A 23,664-nucleotide genomic window follows, 5' to 3' on the forward strand; every position below is an offset into this window, starting at 1 on the left:
AATACAAGATAAAAAGCTTTAAAAAGTTTTATTTAAGTAAATATATATTTAGTATTATTGTTTGCAAGCAAATTAAACTTTAATTAAAATACTGTATTTTTAGCCTTTTTACAGAAACATAATTTGAATATCTTCCATTTTGTACTTTTATTTACAGTAAAGTATTGTGTTGTTTTTTACAACTCATGTATTTTTCGTATGTATCCATTTTGTAATATTACATTTACATTTTTTGGCCAGATTGGCATTAGAGCTTCTTGAATGTCGTCAATGTCTGGTGGTATATTGAAGAAGTCCAGTAGAATATTGTTATCTATTTCGACAGATTGTAAATTTTCTGCATTATCAATATGTACATTTAGTGTACTGTGTTCCTGATTCGCAGTTTCTAGCCCATATATAGTCATATTTATTTCTTCTTCTGGTGGTTGTATTTTCTGTGAAGGAAAAAGAATTTAGTTAATTTCATATTTATGAAGTTATTTTATTTCTTTTCTTGTGTTGACCTACGGAAAAATTTCTTGTTATATGCAGTCTTAAATAATGTTAATAAGTAGTGAAGATAGTTTAAGAAAGGATAGATTGTGAGTACGTATAGTGAAAAGGTATAATATAGTGTGTATAATAGAGGATTAGAGACTGTTTTGTAATGTTATAGCTACTTTAGTAAAAATACGTTTTAATAAAGTGGAGAGTATTAGTTAGTTTTATAGTAGTGATTAGTAGAATACATAGTATAGCTTAATGCATTTAGATAGAGAGTATTAGAAGCGAGAGTTTGAGTGAATTGTAATTAGTGAATATAGAGTTTGATGGTGTTTTAAAAAGTAGATAGTATAGATTGAGTAGTAGAGCAAGTTATTAATATTTCCCTAATTTGTACTTACTTGAAATTGCGTATTTCTTGTTGTGTTTAACATTTTATTGTTGTTAAATTCATGCACTGTCAGGTGCGTCATCTTAATGTAGGATCCAATTTCTATGGGAAAGTCTGTGGCATCTCTCCAAAGAGTTATTTTTACTGAGTCCGTTGTATCTTTCACAGTTATTGATTTAAGTTTTGCATCTTGTCCGGCAATAACAATTGTTTTTATTTCTTCTTCCTGTAAGACAAAATTGGTAATCGAAATTAGAGAGAGTCTGTCAAAGAGAGAGTCTATCAAAGAGAGAGAGAGTCTGTCAAAGAGAGAGAGAGTCTGTCAAAGAGAGAGTCTGTCAAATAGTGAGTCTGTCAAAGAGAGAGAGAGTCTGTCAAAGAGAGAGAGAGTCTGTCAAAGAGAGAGAGAGTCTGTCAAAGAGGGAGAGTCTGTCAAAGAGGGAGAGTCTGTCAAAAAGAGAGATAGTCTGTCAGAGAGAGAGAGTCTGTCAAAGAGAGAGTCTGTCAAAGAGAGAGAGTTTGTCAGAGAGACAGTCTGTCAAAGAGAGACAGTCTGACAGACTCTCTCTCTCTTTGACAGACTCTCTCTCTCTTTGACAGACTGTCTCTCTTTGACAGACTGTCTCTCTTTGACAGACTGTCTCTCTTTGACAGACTGTCTCTCTGACAAACTCTCTCTCTTTGACAGACTCTCTCTCTCTTTGACAGACTCTCTCTCTCTTTGACAAAGAGAGAGAGAGTCTGTCAAAGAGAGAGAGAGTTTGTCAGAGAGACAGTCTGTCAAAGAGAGACAGTCTGTCAAAGAGAGACAGTCTGTTGAAGAAAGTCTGTCAAAGAGAGAGAGTCTGTCAAAGAGAGAGTCAAAGAGAGAGTCAAAGAGAGAGTCAAAGAGAGAGTCAAAGAGAGAGTCAAAGAGAGAGAGTCTGTCAAAGAGAGAGAGAGTCTGTCAAAGAGAGAGAGAGTCTGTTAAAGAGAGAGAGAGTCTGTCAAAGAGAGAGAGAGTTGTTAAAGAGAGAGAGAGTCTGTCAAAGAGAGAGAGAGGCTGTCAAAGAGAGAGAGAGGCTGTTAAAGAGAGAGAGAGTGTCAAAGAGAGAGAGAGTCTGTCAAAGAGAGAGAGAGTCTGTCAAAGAGAGAGAGAGTCTGTCAAAGAGAGAGAGAGTCTGTCAAAGAGAGAGAGTCTGTCAAAGAGAGAGTCTGTCAAAGAGAGAGAGAGTCTGTCAAAGAGAGAGAGAGTCTGTCAAAGAGCGAGAGAGTCTGTCAAAGAGCGAGAGAGTCTGTCAAAGAGGGAGAGTTTGTCAAAGGTGTAAGTATTGTGTGGAAGAGTTTTTGTTATATAGTGTGCGTGTAAAAGGGTGAGTTTTTTTTATTTTTTTATAAGCTTACCTCAGCAATAGTCCCAGAAATGCTCATTAATGAGCGTAGTGAAGCTGTTTTAACTGTTTTTATCGGTGATATTGGTGGAGCAGGGGGTTGTAGGATATATTCTGCCTCCTGTATTATTTCTTGAGGTATAGATAAGGGCATCATGCGTGATAGTTTCGTTTGTTTCGTGATAATAATCACATTGTTTTTGGCTAAGAAATTGCGAATCATAATAGCTTGTCCTTCTTTAGTTTGCTGGTAAAATGGCTCATTGTAGCACGTTGCTTTAATGCAACTACTTTCATCAGCTAGAGCTAGATGATACATGACTTTGTGCTCTTGTTTAGCATTTGTATAGTTTGTTTTTGTCGAACATTTTATTACGTTGGCTCGGATTGTTTTTTGGTAAGGTTTGTTGTCTTCATGTTTCATTTTTTTGAGGTCTTCTATGGAAATCATCTGAAATGAGAGAAAATGTTAGTACACATTCTGAGCATAAATTTTTCCCCTTTTGCTATTACCTGTAATAAAATAGCATGTTAATGAAGTGGTTGCATTTTAAACTGCCACCCATAATGCTTTGTGATCACTATAATATGATTCTAATGTACCGTAGTGCATGATGTTGTCATTAGTATAGATGTGATCTAGTGTAGAATTGTAGTCTGTTGTGTATTGTTGTATTTTTTGCTGACATTGAAATTGCTGTAGCATATATTCTAATAGCAAAGTTCTGTTTGGTGACATTTGTGTTAAATCTATATTGAAGTCTCCCATGATGACATATTTTGAATTTGGATACAAGTTAATTATGCTACTTAAAGCTTGTAATAATGCCTGCAAAAGTACATGTGGTGGTTTGTACAGTATAATAAATAAGTATTCTGAATCATTAAGATGCTGAGTGAAAAATAAAAAGTCAATTTCGTGTTGTGTTTGATATATTGGCGATAAAAGCATGTTTTTTTTGTAGTAAATGGCAATACCATGCTTAGTGTGCTGGTTGTGAAATTTATCAAATAATACTAGGTGATATTGTTCTATTAAGAACGTATTCTTATCTGCTTTTCTAGTTGTGTTGATTTCAGTGAGGCATATAATATCACTGTTCATGATATTTTTGTCTGATTTAATAGCAGTGTAATTTCTTTGCAAGGACCGTATGTTATGGACAATTATATTACACTGTTGTCTATAGCTATCTAATTGTGGTACTGATATTTGTAATTGCATGTGTGTTCTTAAACGTGTCATTTCTTCATGCACTTTTGGATGTACAGCTATTTTGTCTTGCTGAAAGTTTCTAATGTATATGTTGTCTAAAGATTTAGCTCTGCTTAAAGCTACATAATGTAGATGATGTACTTTACTGTTGTTAAAGTGAATGTAAATGGGCTCAATTGTTTCTCCTTGTGTTCTATGTATAGTTCTTGCAGATGATTGTCTCAATGGGAATTGTTTGCGTATAATAGTTATAAATTTCTTTGTATATTGGAAATGCCGTGTAATAGCATGAATGGGTGTCCAATGAGGCAAAATATTACTGTGATATATGTGTTTGTTTTCTTGTCTTGTTAATTTGCCTACTGTTTCTTTATCAAAATTAATCCAAATTACATTTGGGCTGTTATTGATAGTTTCTACAAATTCTACTATACCTGTTGCACCATTTGTTAAACCATCATTGACATTTATATTGTTAGTTAAATCATATCTTAATTGCAATGCAATATGTAATATTGATGGCAGGCTCATTGTTTTAGTAGAATCTGTGGGCAACTGTTTGAGTATTTTTTTTTTTACTGCTTCACTTAAGTCTGCTGCAACTGTATCTATTGCTGTAGCTGTGTAAACTGGGTAATGGGCTATATGTTCTAATAAAACTGCATTATTTATGCTATTGACTTCATTGTTAGTTCCCATAATGTAAGGGATCGTTTTGCTAATGTTTTCAGGTGGCTCTATTTCTCGTGTTTTTATCTGTATAATATCCTCATTTGTTTGTTTCCCTTCTCTTAATCTGTTTAGTAGTTGAGCAAATGGCAAGTCATTTTGTTGTCTCATTATTTTAGTCAACTCAAATAACTTGAAATGTGTCTGCCATAAATTAGTACTTACTGGCCTATATGAATGTTTTGGGTTGTCAAATATGTATGGGTCAAAAACTGGCTTCAATTGGTAAAAGTCTCCAATTGCTAAAATAGATATTCCGCCAAAAGGGAGATCAGACATTTTTATCTCTTGCAATCTATTATGTATAAAGTTGAATACATTAGCCCCTACCATTGATATTTCATCAATTATTAGCAATTTAAGATGCATTAGCTGACCTTGTAGTGTGCTTCTATTCTCATGAGTTAGCTGTCTATGAGTTAGTGTTTGTGAAATAGGTATTTTAAAAGTACTATGTAGTGTTTGTCCTTGAATGTTATGTGCTGCTTTGCCAGTTGGAGCTGTAAGCAATACATATATGTTATCTGGGTTTTCTCCTGCTTTTGTATTGTAATAACGTACTAATGTTTGGTAAAGTGCTGTTATAAGGAAACTTTTGCCTACTCCTGCACCACCTGTACAAAATGTGTAGCATGGTGTTTCTTTTGTTTTAACCCAATGCAAATGATGATATATAAAGTTAAGTTGTTCTGCTGTTAGATTTTGCATTATACTATCATATTGTTCTTTTGGCATTATGTTATTGCTTAGTGATTCTTCTCTACTTGTACTTCTAATCCCTAAATCAAATGATAGGTCATACAATGGGTTTTCATTATTTTGCACTTCATGGAATATGGTGTTATCTTCTTCTGTATCTATTGGTGGTAGCAATGTATCTAATATACTAGTTTCATTGCTATTAGTTGTTAGTTGTTTATTATGTTTATTATATTTATTATGGTTTGAATCAACTGCATTTTTAAGTTCTAGATAGCGTTCATAATAAGTTTCCTTGTTATTAATTATATTATGTTCATTTCGCCATGGGTAAAAAAGCATGAGCAATTCTCTATAGTAATTTTCTGAGTCATTTTTGATGTTAAATCTGCAATAGCGAATTACTCTTGCTTTTTTTCTTTTTATGCAGTTTGTTTCGTCTACTAAATTTATCTCAAGTTCTTCGTCATCTGAGCTATGAAAGTTATTTTCAATAAGGAAATTGTCATGGCCTGTTTCTTCTTTTCCTTTACATTTTTTCTTTTCATTATACATAGATGCATAGTCAGCTAATGTACATGTTTCTAATTTTACAGGGCGTTTACTATACCTGACTATAATATTATCATATTGTATTTTACAAGACTCATCTGGTAAAGAATTGATAGTTTCGATGTCTTTTAATAAGTATGTACGCTTTTCATTAGGACTTGTATTGATAAATACAAAAGATCTTGAACTTTTCCGTAAAGGAATTTGTAGTATTAGATATGCTGCTTCTTGGGCACTTATTTCTGTACAGTTTAAGAATTTGTTCCCTATATGCTTAAGTTGTTCTTTAATACTTGGATTGGCATGTACTTCTTTAGCAGCTTGGGCAATTAGTTTGCTCATTCCTCGCTGTGATTTACTAATGTATGAAACAATATACACAGCACATGCATATGCATCTAAGATGTATTGTATATCTATGTTTGCTTGCCATGCTTTCAAAATAGTTGGATTGTAGTTATTTATAAAGCATTCAGCTGGTGTCCTTTTCAAGAAAATAGTATTTTTTTGTATAATAGATTGTATACATAAAGTATATTGTTTTAGATCTATGTTCATTGAATGTAAAAACTGTTCAAAAGTATAATCTGAAAATTCTTGGCTATTTATAGTTAGATGTATTAGTTCAATTTGCTGTAAGAGCTCGTTATTTGTTTTGTCTAGCTCTATTGGTTCTAGTATAAAAGTTTCAGGCATTGGATATCTGGGATAATGATATTTGCATGTTCTTTTATGTTTGATACGGCAGTTTTTGGTATGGCCGTGTCTTTGTAGAGGTAGTAAAGACTCTATATCTGGTTCTTCTGTTTTTGCACATGTAACATACTTATTTATGAAAGTAGTGACTTCATTTCTATCAGAAGTTTCATATAGTGGAGCATTTTCAATCCATATTATAGCATGTATATGTGGTGATCCCCGTTGTTGGAATTCCACTCTATAAAAGTAATCAATAATTTTGCCAATTGGATTACTTTCATGCAATAAAACAGAATTAAATAATTTCCGAACTTGGAAGTCAAAATGTCTTGCACATGTAATGGGATTCTGCTGTATTAATTTGCATTTTGTTTCCCATGACATATTGTTAAATTCTTCTTTTGTGCATTCTGGTCTCTTTTCTGTACGTAATAATATGTTAATTAAGTGATACCATTTCGTTTCTGCAGCAGATAAAGTTAAAAAAAATGTTGGTAATCCTAATTGTCTAATCATAGCAAAGAGGTCTTTTTTGCATTGCTCCCAATATGGTGGTGAACTACGGATAGTTTTAAGTATTTTGTATCCTTCATTATACTGCAAAATTGTATCTAATTTATTCTTTATGTCTTTGGCAGTTATAATGTTTCCATTATTAAAGTATTTCCTAAGAGATATAAATATTTTGCTCTGTAATTGTTTAATGTGTAATGTTTTTAATTTAAAGAAAAGATTAGTAACACACTTTGCTACTCTTAGATCATTACTTCTTACTTCTGATTGACAGATTGTGCTGTAATGTATTGGGACATGCCTTTCTTCATTAGTCGGCCTTCGTTTTCCGCAAAATATAGTTGGGAATGCCAAATATTCAGAATCTTTGTCTTCATACAGGCCTCTTGGTGTGTTATATTCTGCAGGTGCTAAACTTAAAATATTATTTGTTTCTGTAGTAATAGTTTCATTATCTAACATAGTATCTAAATTTCCTGCTGGAATGTTGTCTGAGGAATCTGACGTATTACTTGTATCTGAAGTCTCATCACAAGAATGTATATCTTGTGTTGTATAATCCCAATCTTTATTAATAGTGATTCCATATTCTTGAAACAAAGTGCTTGTAGTGGCTAAATATAAAGCTGCACGTTTAACTTTGTTTGGTCTAACATTTTCATAATGGGTATAAGATTTATAACTTAATTTCCTTTTTAATTTTATTGGAATTGTCATGTTATCATTAATTTGCCTTGGTAAAACAGTTACTGTTGTCATAACGTCTGCAGGGACATTTACTACTGCACCTGATAGAGATTTTTGGAATCCACGTGGTAATGTTCTAATTTGTAAAAAAGGTATTCTTGGCGATACTAATCTTTCTTCTAAGTTATGCAACTGTAAGACTGCTGGGATATCAGGAAATGTCATCCCATTATATACTGAACATGGAGGTATTTTGTCTTTAGATATATATGTGTAACATGTTCTGCATATCTCATTTGTTCTGTATTTGCTAATATTACATTCTATGAATTTAGCTCTCTTACTAATACTGTGTGTATTTTGAAGACTTTGCTTATGCCATAGTTGATTGCAAATAGTGCAAGTGTACTCGGGTCCATATCGTATTTCTTCCTGAAATATCCTAATTATCTCATTTGTTGTTTGACCTGCTATATGTCTATGATTAGGTTCATTCTCTTTGTTTTGTGTCCGTTTTCTTTTTCTATTACTGTTTATTTCTAGAATTTCTATATTGGTTGGTTGAATTAGTGATTCAACATTAGCTGTTAATGTGTTTATTATCTCAGTATTGTTAAGAGCTATGTGTGAAGCTAAATAACTGTCTTCTGTTACATGCAGTCTATTGTCCTGACTATTGCTGTTTTGTGTGTTTATTATTGTATTTTCTACTTGTAAGTTATTCGAAGGAATTTCCCCTAATGCATTTATAGATATATGTGTCGTATGAACATATATGCTTTTTCTAGACTTTACATTTCCTTGTTTATGATTCCGTTGTGTTCGGTATAATCCTTTTTTGCTAATTGTTGTTATGTTCACTGTAGTTAAATCTAAAGTAATACTCTCAGAATTAGTCATTTGTTCTCTATTGCCTAACTTTAGGATGTATTCTATAATAAGATTAATAGAGTCAATGTTGATAGCAATACATGTTCCATTAGGATGTTGTATTGCATTTTCATTTTGGCTATGTGAATCAAATAGAGAGTATGTATGTAGACTTTTGAAGACTGAAAATATATATCTACCTATAGAGATCAATATACCAGTTTGTGAATTAATTGTAGAAGTTAGTGCAGATATAAATTTACTATGTAAAGTTTGTGCTGATTTTGTTAGTTCTTCGCTAAAGCATTTTTTGAGCTTTGTAGAATAGATTATGTCATTGCTAACTATGTAATTTGGTAACTTTAGAGGTTGCATACAATCTTGTTCATCGACAGAGTGCATTTCAGTGTACAAAGCATCTCCAAGATTCATAATACAGTGCAAGTCTACACTATCCCAAATATATGCTGGTTTACAGTAGTTCTTTAGAATAGCAAATATACTATTTTGAAGACAATGTGTATAGTGAATAGTTTTATCACTATGTGTATTTTTTTCCTGTGGATGTGTGTTATGTAAAAAGGGAATTTCTTGTGGTGTTTGTGTTAAAATATGTGAATCTATATTGGTATTATTTGTGCTACTTTCCTTGTTCTGCAATGTGCTATTGTGTATATTATCATGAAGTAAACTGTCATTACTTCCAGTAATAAGTTTATATGTATTATAGTAATCACTTGAATATGTGTTTGTATGTACATTACTTGTGTTTATTGTTTGTTGTACATTTATGTGTGTGTTATTAATTACATTAGTAGAATATGTGTTGGTATTTAAATTACTTGCTGGTATTGTTTGTTGTACATTTATGTGTGTGCTATTAATATGTTGTCTTTCTGTGTTGCTCTTAAGTGTTTTCTTAAGTATACTTGCATATGTGTCAGTAGGAGTAGTCTCTTCTGGTGTATTAGTATATTGTGTTGTGCTGATCTGCTTGCTGTTCTTTTTAGATTGATTATTAGGCCCTGTTGTAGTGATAATTGCACAGGAATACGTACTAGTACTAGGAGTATTATCTAAAAATGCTAATGGCTGTTCCTTATTCCAAAAAGTATTTTTGTTAGATTGACATCTCTGAATGATTTTTTTGGCATTTTCTATACGCATTTCAAATGCTTGTGTGAAAAAATTTTCACTACCTTTAGTAGAATACACATAAAAATTTTTCGGTGCTACTGCATTCTTATTTTTTTCATGACGCACCATTGCTTTTTGAAGTGATTCTTTTGTAATCGTACTTATTTGTATTGGAGTTAATTCATACGGCACACAATTCAGGTTTGGTTTCTTAAGATAGTGTGCCAGATTAGTGATGTACTCTAGAAGTTTTTCAAATGTGAACTGTATAGTAATACATGTTCCATTTGGATGAGGCATTCCAGTCTTATCACGACTATGTGAGTCAAATACAAAGTACGAATCATTTTTCTTAAAAATGGAAATAACATAAATTTCCATGCAAAGTACAACACCGGAGTTGGAATCAAGTGCAGGTTTTAATATTTTGTTGAGATTTGGAAACGAAGGGTCACATTGTTGTAATATGTCTCCATAATAAGGTTCTTTAAGTTTAAGAGAATAGATAGTAGTATTGTGTTCAATAAAATTTGGTAACTCATCTGGATGCCTAAGTTGTTCGCTATTAAGTAAATGCATATCTAAATATAAAGCATCACCTAATTTCATAATGTAATGCAAGTCTTCTTTAGTCCATGTATGTGCATCTTTGTAATAGTTGTGTATAATTGCAAAAGTACTATTTGGCAAGCATTGATAACCTCTAGAATTGCATGTAAATTTGTCATGACCTTGATGATAATCTGCTGCTAGTATTTGCATCTTAGCTAATCTAATTTATGAAATAATTTGATATCGCTACAGTATTGCTAGATTTTTTTGTTATACGCGAGTCTATTTTCGTTCTCTTATTTAATCTCTCTCTATATATATATATATATATATATATATATATATATATATCTATAGCTAATTTATATTTTCTTTTGTAGTTAACTATAATGCAAGGCAATTAATTGAACACTATTTTTTTGCTTTGTATTTTAGATAGCAGATTTAGATGTATTTTGTTTACAATTTTAGTGATGTACTAGCTATAAGTTATACTATTAGCATATATATATATATATATATATATATATATATATATATATATATATATATATATATATTTGGATATATATATAATTGGATATATTTATATGTATATATATATAGTTATTTTACTGTTAAATATATTCCAAGTTACAGGTTGATAGCTTATTTAAAAAACATACTTCTAATTGTATATATTTCCAAACAATTAGCAATTGTTTTTATAAAAGAAATAATTTTCAATGTTAAGTATATAAATATATATATAATTTTTTTAATAACTAATTATATATCTGATTTTGTCTAGTTTATTTTTCTCTAAATCCACTCTATTGTTGTTTTGGACTTGTTTTATAGTTGGAGCTGGTAGCAAAATAAAAAGCAATTACTTTTACTTTTTTGTTAACTATTTTTTTTTCTTAAGATTAATGTTACCTATGGAAATCTTTTATACTATCTTTTCGAATTCTAAGTATATACTATATATATATATATATATATATATATATATATATATATATATATATATATATATATATATACACGTGTGTGTTGATATGTGTCTTGCTTTTTCCCTTGCTATTTCTATACTTACAAGTCAATACAGAAGCAAAATAGATACTTTTACCGTGATGATGTTTTCACTGATGTTGTGTCAAACAATTATGAACGTCTGATGTTATTCAATCAATTGGCAATCTAAGGAAGAATGAAACAAGCATTAATATTGAGTTGACATATTAATATAATAAAAGCGGCTCGATACTCAAGACTATGTGTAGAAGTTGTATGTGTAGTATGTGTGTGGACTGAGTGAAGCATATTAGTAGTCGTAAATCGAGTATTAGAAGTGTATGTAGTATAGAGTAACTAGTAATGTATAGTAGTAAGGAGGATAAAGTGAGCAAGATAGAGAGAGATGGAGGGCAGGAAGAAGAGATGTTAATAAAGAGGGGTGGTTAGGCAATATTAAGAGTAGTGGAAAGATGAAGAGAAAGATAAGGAAAAGAGAGAAGTCTGATAAGGAAGAGAGGATATATAGAGGTGTAGAATGTAAGCTACAAAAAAATAGAAATGTAAATTACATGAAGTGATTTTTATGAGAAGTTGTAAAGAGTGTATTAGATGCATTGTTTGTAATTTTAAGCAAGTACAAAGGAATAGGAGAGGTAGTGAGATTAAGGAACACTTAATCTCTTGTTAAATCTAAATAAACAATAGAAGAGACGTTAAATACATCTGAATTTGCCACAGAGACTGAGTGATGCAACTGGGGAATTGCACACTCACTTTAGGTGGAAAAGAAAGCCCTCACACACCGACCTAGTCAGTGTCATGCTTCATCATTGGGCCCCACCAAAGAGGCCGAATGCCTCTTTGGTGTGCTACGACGCCAGAAGACTGCGGAGCAGGTTTTGTGAAAAAGGCATGTTGTGAGTTTTATAATTAAAACTGCCTAATGTGTAAGTAAAAATCTATAATTCTTGATGCTTAGTATACAAATGAAAGAGTTATGTGTCTGAATTTAATGCCCAAGGTAATGGATTTGTTAATTTAAAATACTAATTAGTCAGTCAACATGTTTCATGTTTTACAGTTGTTTACATTTACTTAGGCATTTATAATAACAGAATTATACCCCGGCGGTATGGACTCTCTAATCGCCCACCCTGACCTGGGGGCGTGAAAGTGAAAATATCCAAAAAATAATTTAGTGCATAAAAAAAAGGGGGAAGAGCAATTGCTCATTCCAAAAATACTCCTAATTGCGGAGTGTTTGTGCACCTGTAAAAGAAATAGCAGACAAACATATAAAACTTTCACACAATTAGTTGTAAATATAAGTCATTGCGTTTGTCCAGGGTGTTCTATAGTTGTTGCATAGTGTTCCTAAATAAACACTATAGTTAACATCATCTATATAGCCTTATAGGGATGCTCACACTAACTTAGTAAATTGAAGTGGAAAAATGTGTGTAAAGCACACAAAGTAGCTAGAAAGTGTTGATGAAGAGAGGAGACACATAAGAGATCAAGAGAGCTAGAAAGCAAGAAGAGAAGTAAGTGCAGAATGGAGTGAGAAGATAGCAAGTAAAAAAAGTGCAAGATAGAAAGTGAAGACAAGATGGAGACGTAGATAGAGAGTGAAGGCAGGAAGGAGAGAGGACATGAGAGAGAGAGAAAAAGGGAGGGTAGGATGTAGGGCATGAGCAAGAAGGAGGAATGGGTGGAAGAAAGTGCAGGAGCAAGAGGGCCAGCTCAGTGGTGTAAAGACTTTCAGGTAAGCACTGTTGTGTTTTGTAAAGCTGATAATACTGTCACTTTGAATGCGCCGAATGTGACTAAATTTATTTTTCTTTTGTTGCAGTATTTGACAGCAGGGTTGGTCAAGTATTTCTTGTTGCCATTTTGTCTTGAGATCTTTGGCTCGCTGTCAGTGTCCATGGTGCAAGGACCCCCATAGAGATAGATGTAGATGGAGGGCAGTAAAGAAGAGAGCAGTTGGAAGAGTGGGCAAGAGGAAGAGTGATAGCAAAGGGGAAACAAGAGGAAGAGTGATAGCAAAGGGGGAAAAAGCGGAGAGGGAGATAAAGAGAATAATGATAGATAAGGAAGGAGAGAAAGAGTGGATGCAGAGAGTGAGCAAGAGGAAAAAACAGATAAAAGATAGAAAAGAGAAAAAGTTAAAGGCAAAACAGGGAGAATGTGCAAGAGAGAAGAATAGTAGATAGGGAGGAAGAGAGGGAGGAAGAGAGAGGGAAGACGAAAAGTAAGTGTACAATTGTGATAGAAGATAGGAAACAAAGAGTGCAAGATAGTAACTATTTCCGGTCGGCATTTTGTGTTGAGATTCATGGCTCGCTGTCTTCATGGCACAAGGGATTTCAGGTATGCGTTTTAAATTGTAATGTAATTAGTATTTCTCTTACAGGTGTTTAACTATTTTGTTTATATTCTTATAATATGTTTTTTTTTTGGGCTGTTCTCTCTAGTGTTTCCGTGTTGGGTCTCCTCCTTGGCGTAACAACTTTCAGGTAAGCGATGTGTTTTGTAACAAATAAATGACTGTCTCTTTTGAATGACCGGTTTTTTTTTAAGTTTGAAAAGGATTTTTTGACTTCATTCTACCCTTACGTTTCTTTTTGTCTTTTTTTTCTCTTCCTCCCTATGTACTATTTTTCTCTTGCACTTGCTCCCTCTTTTATCCTTTTAACTTTCTCTTTTTTATCTGTTTTTTCTATTGCTCACTCTCTGCATACTCTCTCTCTTGCCTTATCTATCCTTATTCTTTATCTCCCTCTCCTTTTTGCTTTTTTTTCCCTTTGCCATCACTCTTCCTCTTGCCCCCTCTTCCAACCGCTCTCTTCTTACTGCCCTCCATCTACATCTCTCTCTATGGGGGTCCTTGCACCATGGAGACTGAGACAGTGAGCCAAAGAGTGCAAAATAGAAAGAGAATACAAGATGAGGACAGAGATGGAGAGTGAAGGCAGGAAGGAGATAAAACGCAGGAGTAAGAAGAAAGACAGAATGTTAAGTAAGAGTAAGAAGTAGGGCATGAGCAAGAGGGAGGGAGAGAGAGCAGATGGAAGAGGGTACAGGAGAGAGGGATGGTAGAGAGAAAAGAAAGCATAAAGGAGATAGAGAGAAGAATGATAGATAGGGAGGAAGAGGAACACTGAGAGTATTAGAAAGAGAAAAAGAAAAGAAAAAGGAGTGCAGGACAGAGAAGCATGATAGATAGAAAAGGAGCTAGAAGAAAGGAGAGAGCAGATGTAATAGGGGGCAGGAAGAAGGAAGAGAGCATAAAGGAGAGATATATAGAGAAGAATGAATAAAGAAGTAATTAAAAAAAGGAAGAGAGAGTGCCAAGAAAGAACGGAGTATGCAGAGAGGAGGTGAAAAGAAGTTAGAGAAAGATAAGTAAGAAAGAGGAAGAGAGTGCCGGAGATAGAAGTATGATAGATAAGAAAGTAGAGAGGATGCAAGATAAATGGAGATCATGAGAGAGAACGTAAAAGGGGGAAAAGACTGCAGAATGGAGGCAGAGGTCCAAAAATATAAGGAGTGCAAGATGGAAAGGCAGAACAACATAGGGAAGTATATAGATAGTGAAAGTCACAGAGTGCAAAAGGAAGAGCAAGAAAGAGAGAAAGCAGGAGTTAAAGGGAGGGTGTGCATGAGCAAGAAAGAATTAAGAAGGGAGCAGTTGGAAGAGGGGGCAAGAGGGAGAGTGATGGCAAAGGGAAAATAGCAGAAGGGAGATAAAAAAAGAATGATGATATAGAGGGAGGAAGAAGGAAGGAGAGAGAGCAGATGGAATAGGGGTCAAGAGTAAGAAGAAAGAGAGCAAAAAGGAGAGAGAAAAGAGAAGAGAGTTCAGAATGGAGTCAGAGGGCAAGAAAGAGAAGGAGTGCAAGATGGAAATGTAGCACAATATGGGGAAGGAGATAGAAAGTTAAAGTAAGAGAGAGGGCAAAAGGGAGAGCAAGGGAGAGAGAGAAAAAGCATGATGTAAAGAGAGGGATGGAAGAAAGAAGGTGAGAGGGTAGATGAAGAAAAGCACAAGAGTGTGAATATAAGATGGAGTGGGCAAAATAAAGAGAAATAAAGAAGGAATACAAGATAGCGACATAAGGAGCAGAGAAAGAAAGGAGAGAGATGGAAAGGGTATGCAAGAAGAAGAGAGGGGCAAAAGGTAAGAGAGCAACAGGGAGAGAGATAAAGATCGAAGGAATAGGAAGAGAGGGCAGGAGAGATAAGCATGATAGAAAAGGATGGAGAGAGCAAGCAGAAAGGAGAAAGGACGCAGGGCGCAAAGGGAGCAGCTTTTTTGCGCAGGCCAAAACCTAATGAGAACTGTAGTGTGAGTTTGGGTCGGCCCTCGTCATTCATTGTCTGGCTCCATAAATTGAGCCTAGCCATTGGACGAGGGGCCTGTCCGTCAATTTAAAGCAGACTCAGGGGCGTTCAAGATTCTTTGGCTTTTGCCGACAAAACGACGCCGGGAACGCCCCCGATTCTAGCCCGGCATTGCCGGGACCTGCCTTTGATGACGTATCAGGTTTCTTTGTCTGTGGCGGAACAAATTGCAGGTAAGCGATGATGTCTTTTGTAATATAAATGACTGTCTTTTTTGAATGCCCCATCCGAAATGTTTAATCACGTATTTTTTTTTGTTCTCTGCAGGTATTTTGCGACGGCACGGTGGGGGTAACAATTTCCGGTCTGTATCCTTGGCTCGCTGTCTGTCTCCGTCTCCATGATACAAGGGATTTCTTGCAGGTAAGAGATGGTATCTTTTAAGGACAGAGATGGAGAGTGAAGGCAGGAAGGAGATAATACGCAGGAGTAAGAAGAAAGGCAGAAGGTAAAGGAAGAGTAAGAAGTAAGGCATGAGCAAGGAGGGAGGGAGAGAGAGCAGATGGAAGAGGGTGCAGGAGAGAGGTATGGTAGAGAGAAAAGAAAGCATAAAAGAGATAGAAAGAATGAAAGATAGGGAGGAAGAGGAACACGGAGAGTATTAGAAAAGAAGGAGAGTGCAGGACAGAGAAGCATGATAGATAGAAAAGGAGCAAGAAGAAAGGAGAGAGCAGATGGAATAGGGGGCAGGAAGAAGAAGGAAGAGAGCAGAAAGGAGAGATATATAGAGAAGAAAGAATAAAGAAGTAATTTAAAAAAAGAAGAGAGAGTGCAAAAAAAGAACGGAGTACGCAGAGAGGAGGTAAAAAGAAGATAGAGAAAGAGAAAGAGGGTGCAGGAGATAGAAGTATGATCGATAAGGAAGTAAAGAGGATGCAAGATAATGGAGATCATGAGAGAGAACGTAGAAAGGGGAAAAGACTGCAGAATGGAGGCATAGGGCAAAAAATAGGAGTGCAAGATGGAAAGCCAGAACAAGATAGGGAAGGAGATAGAAAGTGAAAGTCACAGACTGCAAAAGGAAGAGCAAGGAAGAGAGAAAGCAGGAGTTAAAGGGAGGGTGTGCATGAGCAAGAAAGAATTAAGAAGGGAGCAGTTGGAAGAGGGGGCAAGAGGGAGAGTGATGGCAAAGGGAAAATAGCAGAAGGGAGATACAAAAATAATCATGATAGAGAGGGAGGAAGAAGGAAGGAGAGAGAGGAGATGGAATAGGGTGCAGGAGAGAGAAAAAAGAGCAAAAAGGAGAGAGAAGAGAGTGCAGAATGGAGTCAGAGGACAAGAAAGAGGAGTGCAAGATGGAAATGGAGAACAACATAGGGAAGGAGATAGAAAGTGAAAGTAAAAGAGAGGGCAAAAGGGAGAGCAAAGGAGAGAGAAAATGCATGAGGTAAAGAGAGGGTGGGAAGGAGGGCATGAGCAAGAAATAAGTAAGAATGGAGCAGTTGGAAGAGGGTGCAAGAGGGAGATTGATGACAAAGAGAAAAGAGCAGAAAGGAGGGAGATAAAAAGAGAAGCATAATCGAGTGGGAGCAAGAAGGAAAGAGAGAGCAGTTGAAATAAGGGGTAGTAGGGAGAAGGAGAGAGCAGAAAGGAGAGATATATATAGGAGAGCAATAAAGAGAGCAGGAGGGAACAGATTGTGATGGAAGAAAGAAGGTGAGTATAGATGAAAAAAAGCACAAGATTGTGAATGTAAGATGGAGTGGGCAAAATAAAGAGAAATAAAGAAGGAATACAAGATAGCAACATAAGGAGGAGAGAAATAAAGGAGAGAGATAAAAAGAGTATGCAAGAAGAAGAGAGGGGCAAAAGGTAAGAGCATGCGGGAGAGAGATAAAGATAGGAATAGGAAAAGAGATGGCAGGAGAGATAAGCATGATAGAAAAGGGAGAGAGGAAGCAGAAAGGAGAAAGGACGCAGGAAATAGAGATAAAGAATGAATTCAAGAGACAGCTACATTTAGGAAGTAGAGAAAGAAAGGAGAGAGATGGAAAGGGTATGCAAGAAGAAGAGGGGCAAAAGGTAAGAGAGCAAGAGGGAGAGAGATAAAGATAGAAGGAATAGGAAAAAAGAGAGGGAAGGAGAGATAAGCATAATAGATAAGTAGGGAGAGAGCAAGCATAAGTAGAGAGAGCAAGCTGAGACGCAAGCTAGAAAGAGCATCAGAGAGAAGGTAAGGAGGAGTAAAAGTGAGAGCAGAATAGAGTGAGTAAAAGAAAGTGCATGATAGAAAGAAAGAAAAGAGGGGAATACAGGAGAGAGTGTAGAAGAGAAAGGATGCAAAAGAGGGAGAGGAAAAAAAAGAAGGAAAGTAGGAGAAAGTGAGGAAAGAATAGAGCAGGAGTAAATAAAATAGAAAGACTGCTGGCAAAATCATGAAGGAGATGCAGAGTAAATGCAAGAGAGAGGAAAGGCAAGAATGCTAAATTGAAAGGGAAGGCAAGAGAAGGATATGTATATATGTTGCATGTGCTGTCTCAGTATCTAATCATTTGCTCATCTCCAAACTAAATCAAATGTTGTTTATGAGGCAAACTTTTGTGTATATCCAGCAAAGAATGCCCAGTACAGACAGAAAGAACAAAGTCTTAGTTATAAGTTTTCCTTTACCTTTGACCTCTCTCCTGATTACGACCTCACCAGTGCTGCTTTCATCTCCAAACTAAATTAAATGTTGTTTATGAGGCAAACTTTTGTGTATAATAATCTAGCAAAGAATGCCCAGTACAGACAGGAAGTACTACCCAAAAATGCCTAAAGTAAAATAAGTTTTAAGTATGAACGTACCGTGTTGAATGAACAAATTTGAAAGATGTGTCCTCGATGGGGCAGTTGCACCAAATGGCAAATTTTTTGTCCTGTAAAAGTAAAATATACTGTTAGCAAAAGTTTGAAAAGAGTGAGGACATTTGTGTGAAGTATATTAGAAGTTGTAAATAGAGAATTAGAAGCACTATGTATTATAGAGTAGCAATGAAAAAGGATGGGTAAAAGTGAGAGCTGAATAGAGAGGGAGTAAAAGAAAGTGTGCATGATAGAAGGAAAGAAGATTAAAACAGGAGAGAGAAGGTATAAGAGAGGGCATGAAAAAAAGTGAGCGAAGAGAAGAAGAAAGAAAGTAGGTGTAATAGTGAGGGAAGAATGTGCAAAATTGAGAGAAATAAAGAAGGAATACAAAAGAGCGAGATATAAGGAGAGAAAGAAGGAGTGGTGGAAAGTGTCTGGAAGAAGAGGGGCAAAAGGTTAAGATATCAAGAGAGTGAGAGAAATAAAGATAGAAGGAATAGGAAAAGAGAAGGTAAAAGAGATAAGCATAATAGATAAGTCGGGAGATAGCAAGCAGAAGGGGGAGGACGCAAAAAATAGAGAGCAGGAGAGAGAAGAAAAGGATGGGTAAAAGTGAGAGCTGAATAGAGATGGAGTAAAAGAAAGTGTGCATGATAGAAGGAAAGAAGATTAAAACAGGAGAGAGAAGGTATAAGAGAGGGCATGAAAAAAAGAGGGAGAAGAGAAGAAGAAAGAAAGTAGGTGTAATAGTGAGGGAAGAATAGAGCAGGAGTAAATAAAAGAGAAAGACTGATGGCAAAATGGGAAAGGAGATGCAGAGTAAATGCAAAAGAGATAAAGGCAAAAATGCAAAATTGAAATGAAAGTCAAGAGAGTGAAATGTATGTATGTTGCATGTGCTAGCTTAGTATGTAAGCATTTGCTGCCGGGACCTGTAAAGAAGGTGGGGATGAATATATAGGGTGAGGGCAGAAGAGTGAGGATGCAGAAGAGAGAAGGAGAGCAAAAGAAAGAGAAAGTCGGAGAAAAGGAGAGAAGAATAATGCGAGAGTGAAAGAAAGGACATTGAATGTAAAATTGTGAAGGAGATGCAGAGTAAATGCAGAAGAGAGACATAAGGAAAGGCAAGAAAGAAATTGAAAGGGAAGGCAGGAAATAAAGAGATCTATGTATATTGCGTGTGGTAAATGAGTCAAAGCATTCCCTACAGGGACCTGTAAAAAAAGTGTTTGTTATAAGTTTTCCTTCTCTGTTGACTACAACTTTACCAGTGGCGCTCTTGTACAAAAGCATAAGATGTGCTTTATGAGCGAAATTTTGTGTATAAGTATACAGCAAAGAATGCTCAGTACAAACAGCAATTATTAAAAAAAGAAATGTATTAAGTAAAATAAATAAAGTATTAACATACCGTGTTTATATAACGAATTTCAAATTGTGTAGTCGATGGGTCAGTTGCAACAAACGTGTACTTTTTTACCCTACAAAACAAAAATAGCATTAGCAAAATATTATGAGTGCAGGCAAAAAAAGCAGTGATTTTCTCATGCAAACTGTGCAAATTGAATCTTAGCTAAAGCTTTGCGTATTAGCGATTAATGCGTTCTAATGTAATAGTATGGCAATTATTTGCGTCACGTTACTGGTTTGTATGTGCCTTTAAAAATATAGAAATCCGCGCATGCACGTAGTGAAAATAAAAGAAGGAATGTTGTCAGTGTTTTATTTAATTTCTCGCATCGTGCAAAGCAGTTTGTGAACTAAAGTTGTAACTGAACATATATATATATATATATATATATATATATATATATATATATGTGTGTGTGAAAGATTAGTCTTACCTAAATCACTGAAATGGATTAACAAAAAACATGGTGAAATTGGCCAAATGTATATACAACACAATTGAATTGTAAAGTGATACGTATTCTTACTGCAAATTAGTTTCACAGAAAGGCATACTTACATGCACAAACATTTTCATCCTAAATGCACAGTTTGCAAACATTTATATCGTAAATGTACCTATTGGCGATGTATGAAAAAGAACTCAAAGGCATTAAACAAAAACATGGGGAAATTGGGCAAATGTATATGCAAGACAATTTAAATTTAAAGTAATACGTATTATTACTGATTTGTTTGCGCGTATAAAAACTGAAAAATGTGCTCGTAATACCGCTGCTCAAAAGAACAGATTACTTTCACAGAAAGGCCTGAACTTACGTGCGCAAACATTGTCATCCTAAATGCAGTTTGCCCATGTATAACTTTGCACTGAATGTCGTCGTGTCTCACCTTATCCTAACTGTTCTTTATGCTCTCAGTAAATGTAACGGGCATTCATGCTCTGACTAAATCTAGTGTTGCGACAAACACATGCTTGTGCTCATCTAACTCTCAGCCCTACGATTTGAGCATATTAAATAAAAAAGGGGACAAATTACTTTCACAGAAAGGGCTAAACTTACATGCGCAAACATTTTCCTCCTTTATGCAGTTTGCCGATGTATAACTTTGCACTGAAAGTCGTCGTGTCTCACCTTCATGCAATGACTAAATTTAGTGTTGCGACAAACACATGCTTGTGCCCATCTAACTCTCAGCCCTACGATTTGAGCATATGAAATAAAATCTGGCATCGCACAAACAAGGCACCCAAAATGTACATAATGACGAATTGCATTAAACAGCAAGGCCTTACAAAGTAAGCATGTGTTCGAATTTTCAAAGGCCATCAATAAAGTAGACATGCGCAAACATTTAAATCGTAAATCTACCTACATTTTTCTCCTAAATGCAGTTTTCCGATGTATAACTTTGCACTGAAAGTCGTCGTGTCTCACTTTATCCTAACTGTTCTTTATGCTCTCAGTAAATGTAACGGGCCTTCATGCTCTGACTAAATCTAGTGTTGCGACAAACACATGCTTGTGCTCATCTAACTCTCAGCCCTACGATTTGAGCATATGAACTAAAAAAGGGGACAAATTACTTTCACAGAAAGGGCTAAACTTACATGCGCAAACATTTTCCTCCTAAATGCAGTTTGCCGATGTATAAGTTAGCCCTGAAAGTCGTCGTGTCTCACCTTATCCTAACTGTTCTTTATGCTCTCAGTAAATGTAACGGGCCTTCATGCTGTGACTAAATCGAGTGTTGCGACAAACACATGCTTGTGCCCATCTAACTCTCAGCCCTACGATTTGAGCATATGAAATAAAATCTGGCATCGCACAAACAAGGCATCCCAAATGTACATAATGACGAATTGCATTAAACAGCAAGGCCTTACAAAGTAAGCATGTGTTCGCATTTTCAAAGGCCATCAATAAAGTAGACATGCGCAAACATTTATATCGTAAATCTACCTACATTTTCCTCCTACATGCACAGTTTGCCGATGTATAACTTTGCACTGAAAGTCGTCGGTCTCACCTTATCCTAACTGTTCTTTATGCTCTCAGTAAATGTAACAGGCCTTCATGCTTTGACTAAATCTAGTGTTGCGACAAATACATGCTTGTGGTCAGCTAACTCAGCCCCACGATTTATGCATATTAAATAAAATGTGGCATCGCACAAACAAGGCATCCAAAATGTACATAATGGCGAATTTGAATAAACAGAGGTCCTTACAATGTAAGCATTTGTTTGAATTTGAAAAGTTCATGAATAAAGGAGACATGCGACAACATTTATATCGTAAATGTACCTATTGGCAATGTACCAAAAAGAACTCAAACGCATTAAACAAAAACATGGTGAAATTGGACAAACGTATAGGCAACAAAATTTAATTCTAAAGTGATTCATATTATTACTGCTTTGTTTGCGCGTGTAAAACTGAAAATTGTGGTCGTAATACCGCAGCTCAAAAGGACAAATTACTTTCACAGACAGGAAGGAACTTACAGTTTATGTCGAAAGGCTCCAGTCCGCTGTCTCGAAGTATACCTCCTGAGATCGGTCGAGAAATCGAGAGGCTCCAGTCCACTGTCACGAAGTATACCTTCTGAGCTCGCTCGAAGAAATGTTTCTTTCCGTGGCTGTAGTCCTTTACATACTGTGGAAGACAAAAAAAAACGCAGTTAGTTCATTAAATAACAAAAGACTTGCAAAGTTTGTTGTTAAGAACATGTAGGTGAGATGTTGTTTAGGATGTTGCTGTCTCGACATATGTAAATTGCCGATAGGAGGCTGTCTGGCCGAATGAAAAGGTCGTGGATGCTGTGACTCGTTAGAGTACTTAGTGGCTATGTGCGACTTTAGCCGATCTTGAATATCAAAGCTTAGTGGTAGACGAGTTGGCGCCACGCTGCCTGCAAATACAAAAAGAAGTGCTGGTGAATATCATTTTGTTAAAGTAGAAAAACACGATAGCTCTTTGCAATAATTCCCTACACTGAAACCACACGATATAAAATAACTATTAAAGTAAGCATAATAGAATTACGACACCACGCCGCCGACATATTCCTGCAAATAAAGGGAAAGAAATGAAGTTAGAAATTACTTTTGAAACGTAACAAAACACTCCGGGTATTCGAAAGTGACAGTAATTGTTTAGTTACAAAACACATCGCTTACCTGCAAGTCGTCACGCCACGGATGAGACCCGACACGGAAACATTAGAGAGTACAGGCCAAAAAAGAAACATCAGAAGAACATAAACCAAATAGGCCGAACACCTGTTACGTTAAATCTACAACACCTGTAAGAAAATACAAATTACATTTGAATCTATCTACACCGAGTCGCACTAAGACATGACCACAGCGCTTACCTTAAAGTTGTTCGTCCACGGGGAAGGAAACCCGACACGTCACGGCAGGCTACACGGAAACACTAGAGAGAACAGCCCCAAAAAGAAACATTAAAAGAATATAAACCAAAAAGGCTGAACACCTGTAAAAGAAATACTAATTACATTACAATTTAAATCGCGTACCTGAAATCCCTTGGACCAAGGAGACGGAGACAGACAGCCAAAGATCCCATGACAAAATGGCGACCGGAAATCGTTCCCACGCCGCCGCCGTTCAATTCCTGCAAAGAAAGGAAGATACATAAACTCAAAAATACCTTTTCCATGTTAAAAAACTCCCGGGCATTGAAAAGGGACAGTCATTTGTTACAAAACACAACATGGCTTACCTGCAAGTCGTCATGCCACGAATGAGCCCCTACACAAAAACACAAAAGAGAACAGTCCCAAAAAAGAAATACATTACAATATAAACAAAACAGGCTGAACACATAAAAGAAATTACAATGACATAAAAAAGTAAATTACACAACACACCATCGCTTACGTGCAAGTCGTCACGCCATGGAGGAGACCCGACACGGAAACATGAGAGAGAACAGGCCCAAAATATATAAGACCAATAGGAAATACACTTGTAAACAAAATAAGTATTAGATGAAAATGTAAATTGCGTACCCGACACAAAAACACTATTACAAAACACACAATCGCTTACCTGCAAGTCGTCACGCAACGGAGGAGACCCGACACAAAAACACTAGAGAGAACAGGCCCAAAAAATAAATACATTACAAT

At 35.6% G+C, this 23,664-nt stretch overlaps 1 protein-coding gene and 1 long non-coding RNA gene across 2 annotated transcripts in view; both read right to left on the reverse strand.

The window, feature by feature from the left end:
• The window catches only part of LOC144761645 (uncharacterized), a 281,288-nt gene that overhangs the window by 192,975 nt on the left and 64,649 nt on the right, over positions 1-23,664 (reverse strand). The window lies entirely within an intron of this gene.
• On the reverse strand, positions 14-22,701 carry LOC144763278 (uncharacterized). Its single transcript, XM_078648735.1, has 7 exons — positions 22,013-22,701; positions 19,506-19,575; positions 18,095-18,165; positions 11,013-11,083; positions 2,261-2,698; positions 888-1,103; positions 14-437 (listed from the first exon to the last, which is right to left on the reverse strand). The coding sequence occupies exons 5-7, from the start codon at positions 2,696-2,698 to the stop codon at positions 177-179; spliced, it is 915 nt and encodes a 304-aa protein (XP_078504861.1). The 5' UTR covers positions 11,013-11,083; positions 18,095-18,165; positions 19,506-19,575; positions 22,013-22,701; the 3' UTR covers positions 14-176.

The sequence above is a fragment of the Lissotriton helveticus genome, chromosome 6, assembly GCF_964261635.1.
Source record: "Lissotriton helveticus chromosome 6, aLisHel1.1, whole genome shotgun sequence".
Classification (NCBI taxonomy): Eukaryota; Metazoa; Chordata; class Amphibia; order Caudata; family Salamandridae; genus Lissotriton; species Lissotriton helveticus.

Bases quoted from the DNA above. Each gene is read 5' to 3' on its own strand.
- LOC144763278 (XM_078648735.1), bottom strand. From the start codon at position 2,698: ATGATTTCCATAGAAGACCTCAAAAAAATGAAACATGAAGACAACAAA. The intron at 1,104-2,260 runs GTAAGCTTATAA...TTTGTCTTACAG, and splicing joins TTTCTGGGACTATTGCTGAG to GAAGAAGAAATAAAAACAAT. The intron at 438-887 runs GTAAGTACAAAT...TTTCCTTCACAG, and splicing joins CAAGAAATACGCAATTTCAA to AAAATACAACCACCAGAAGA.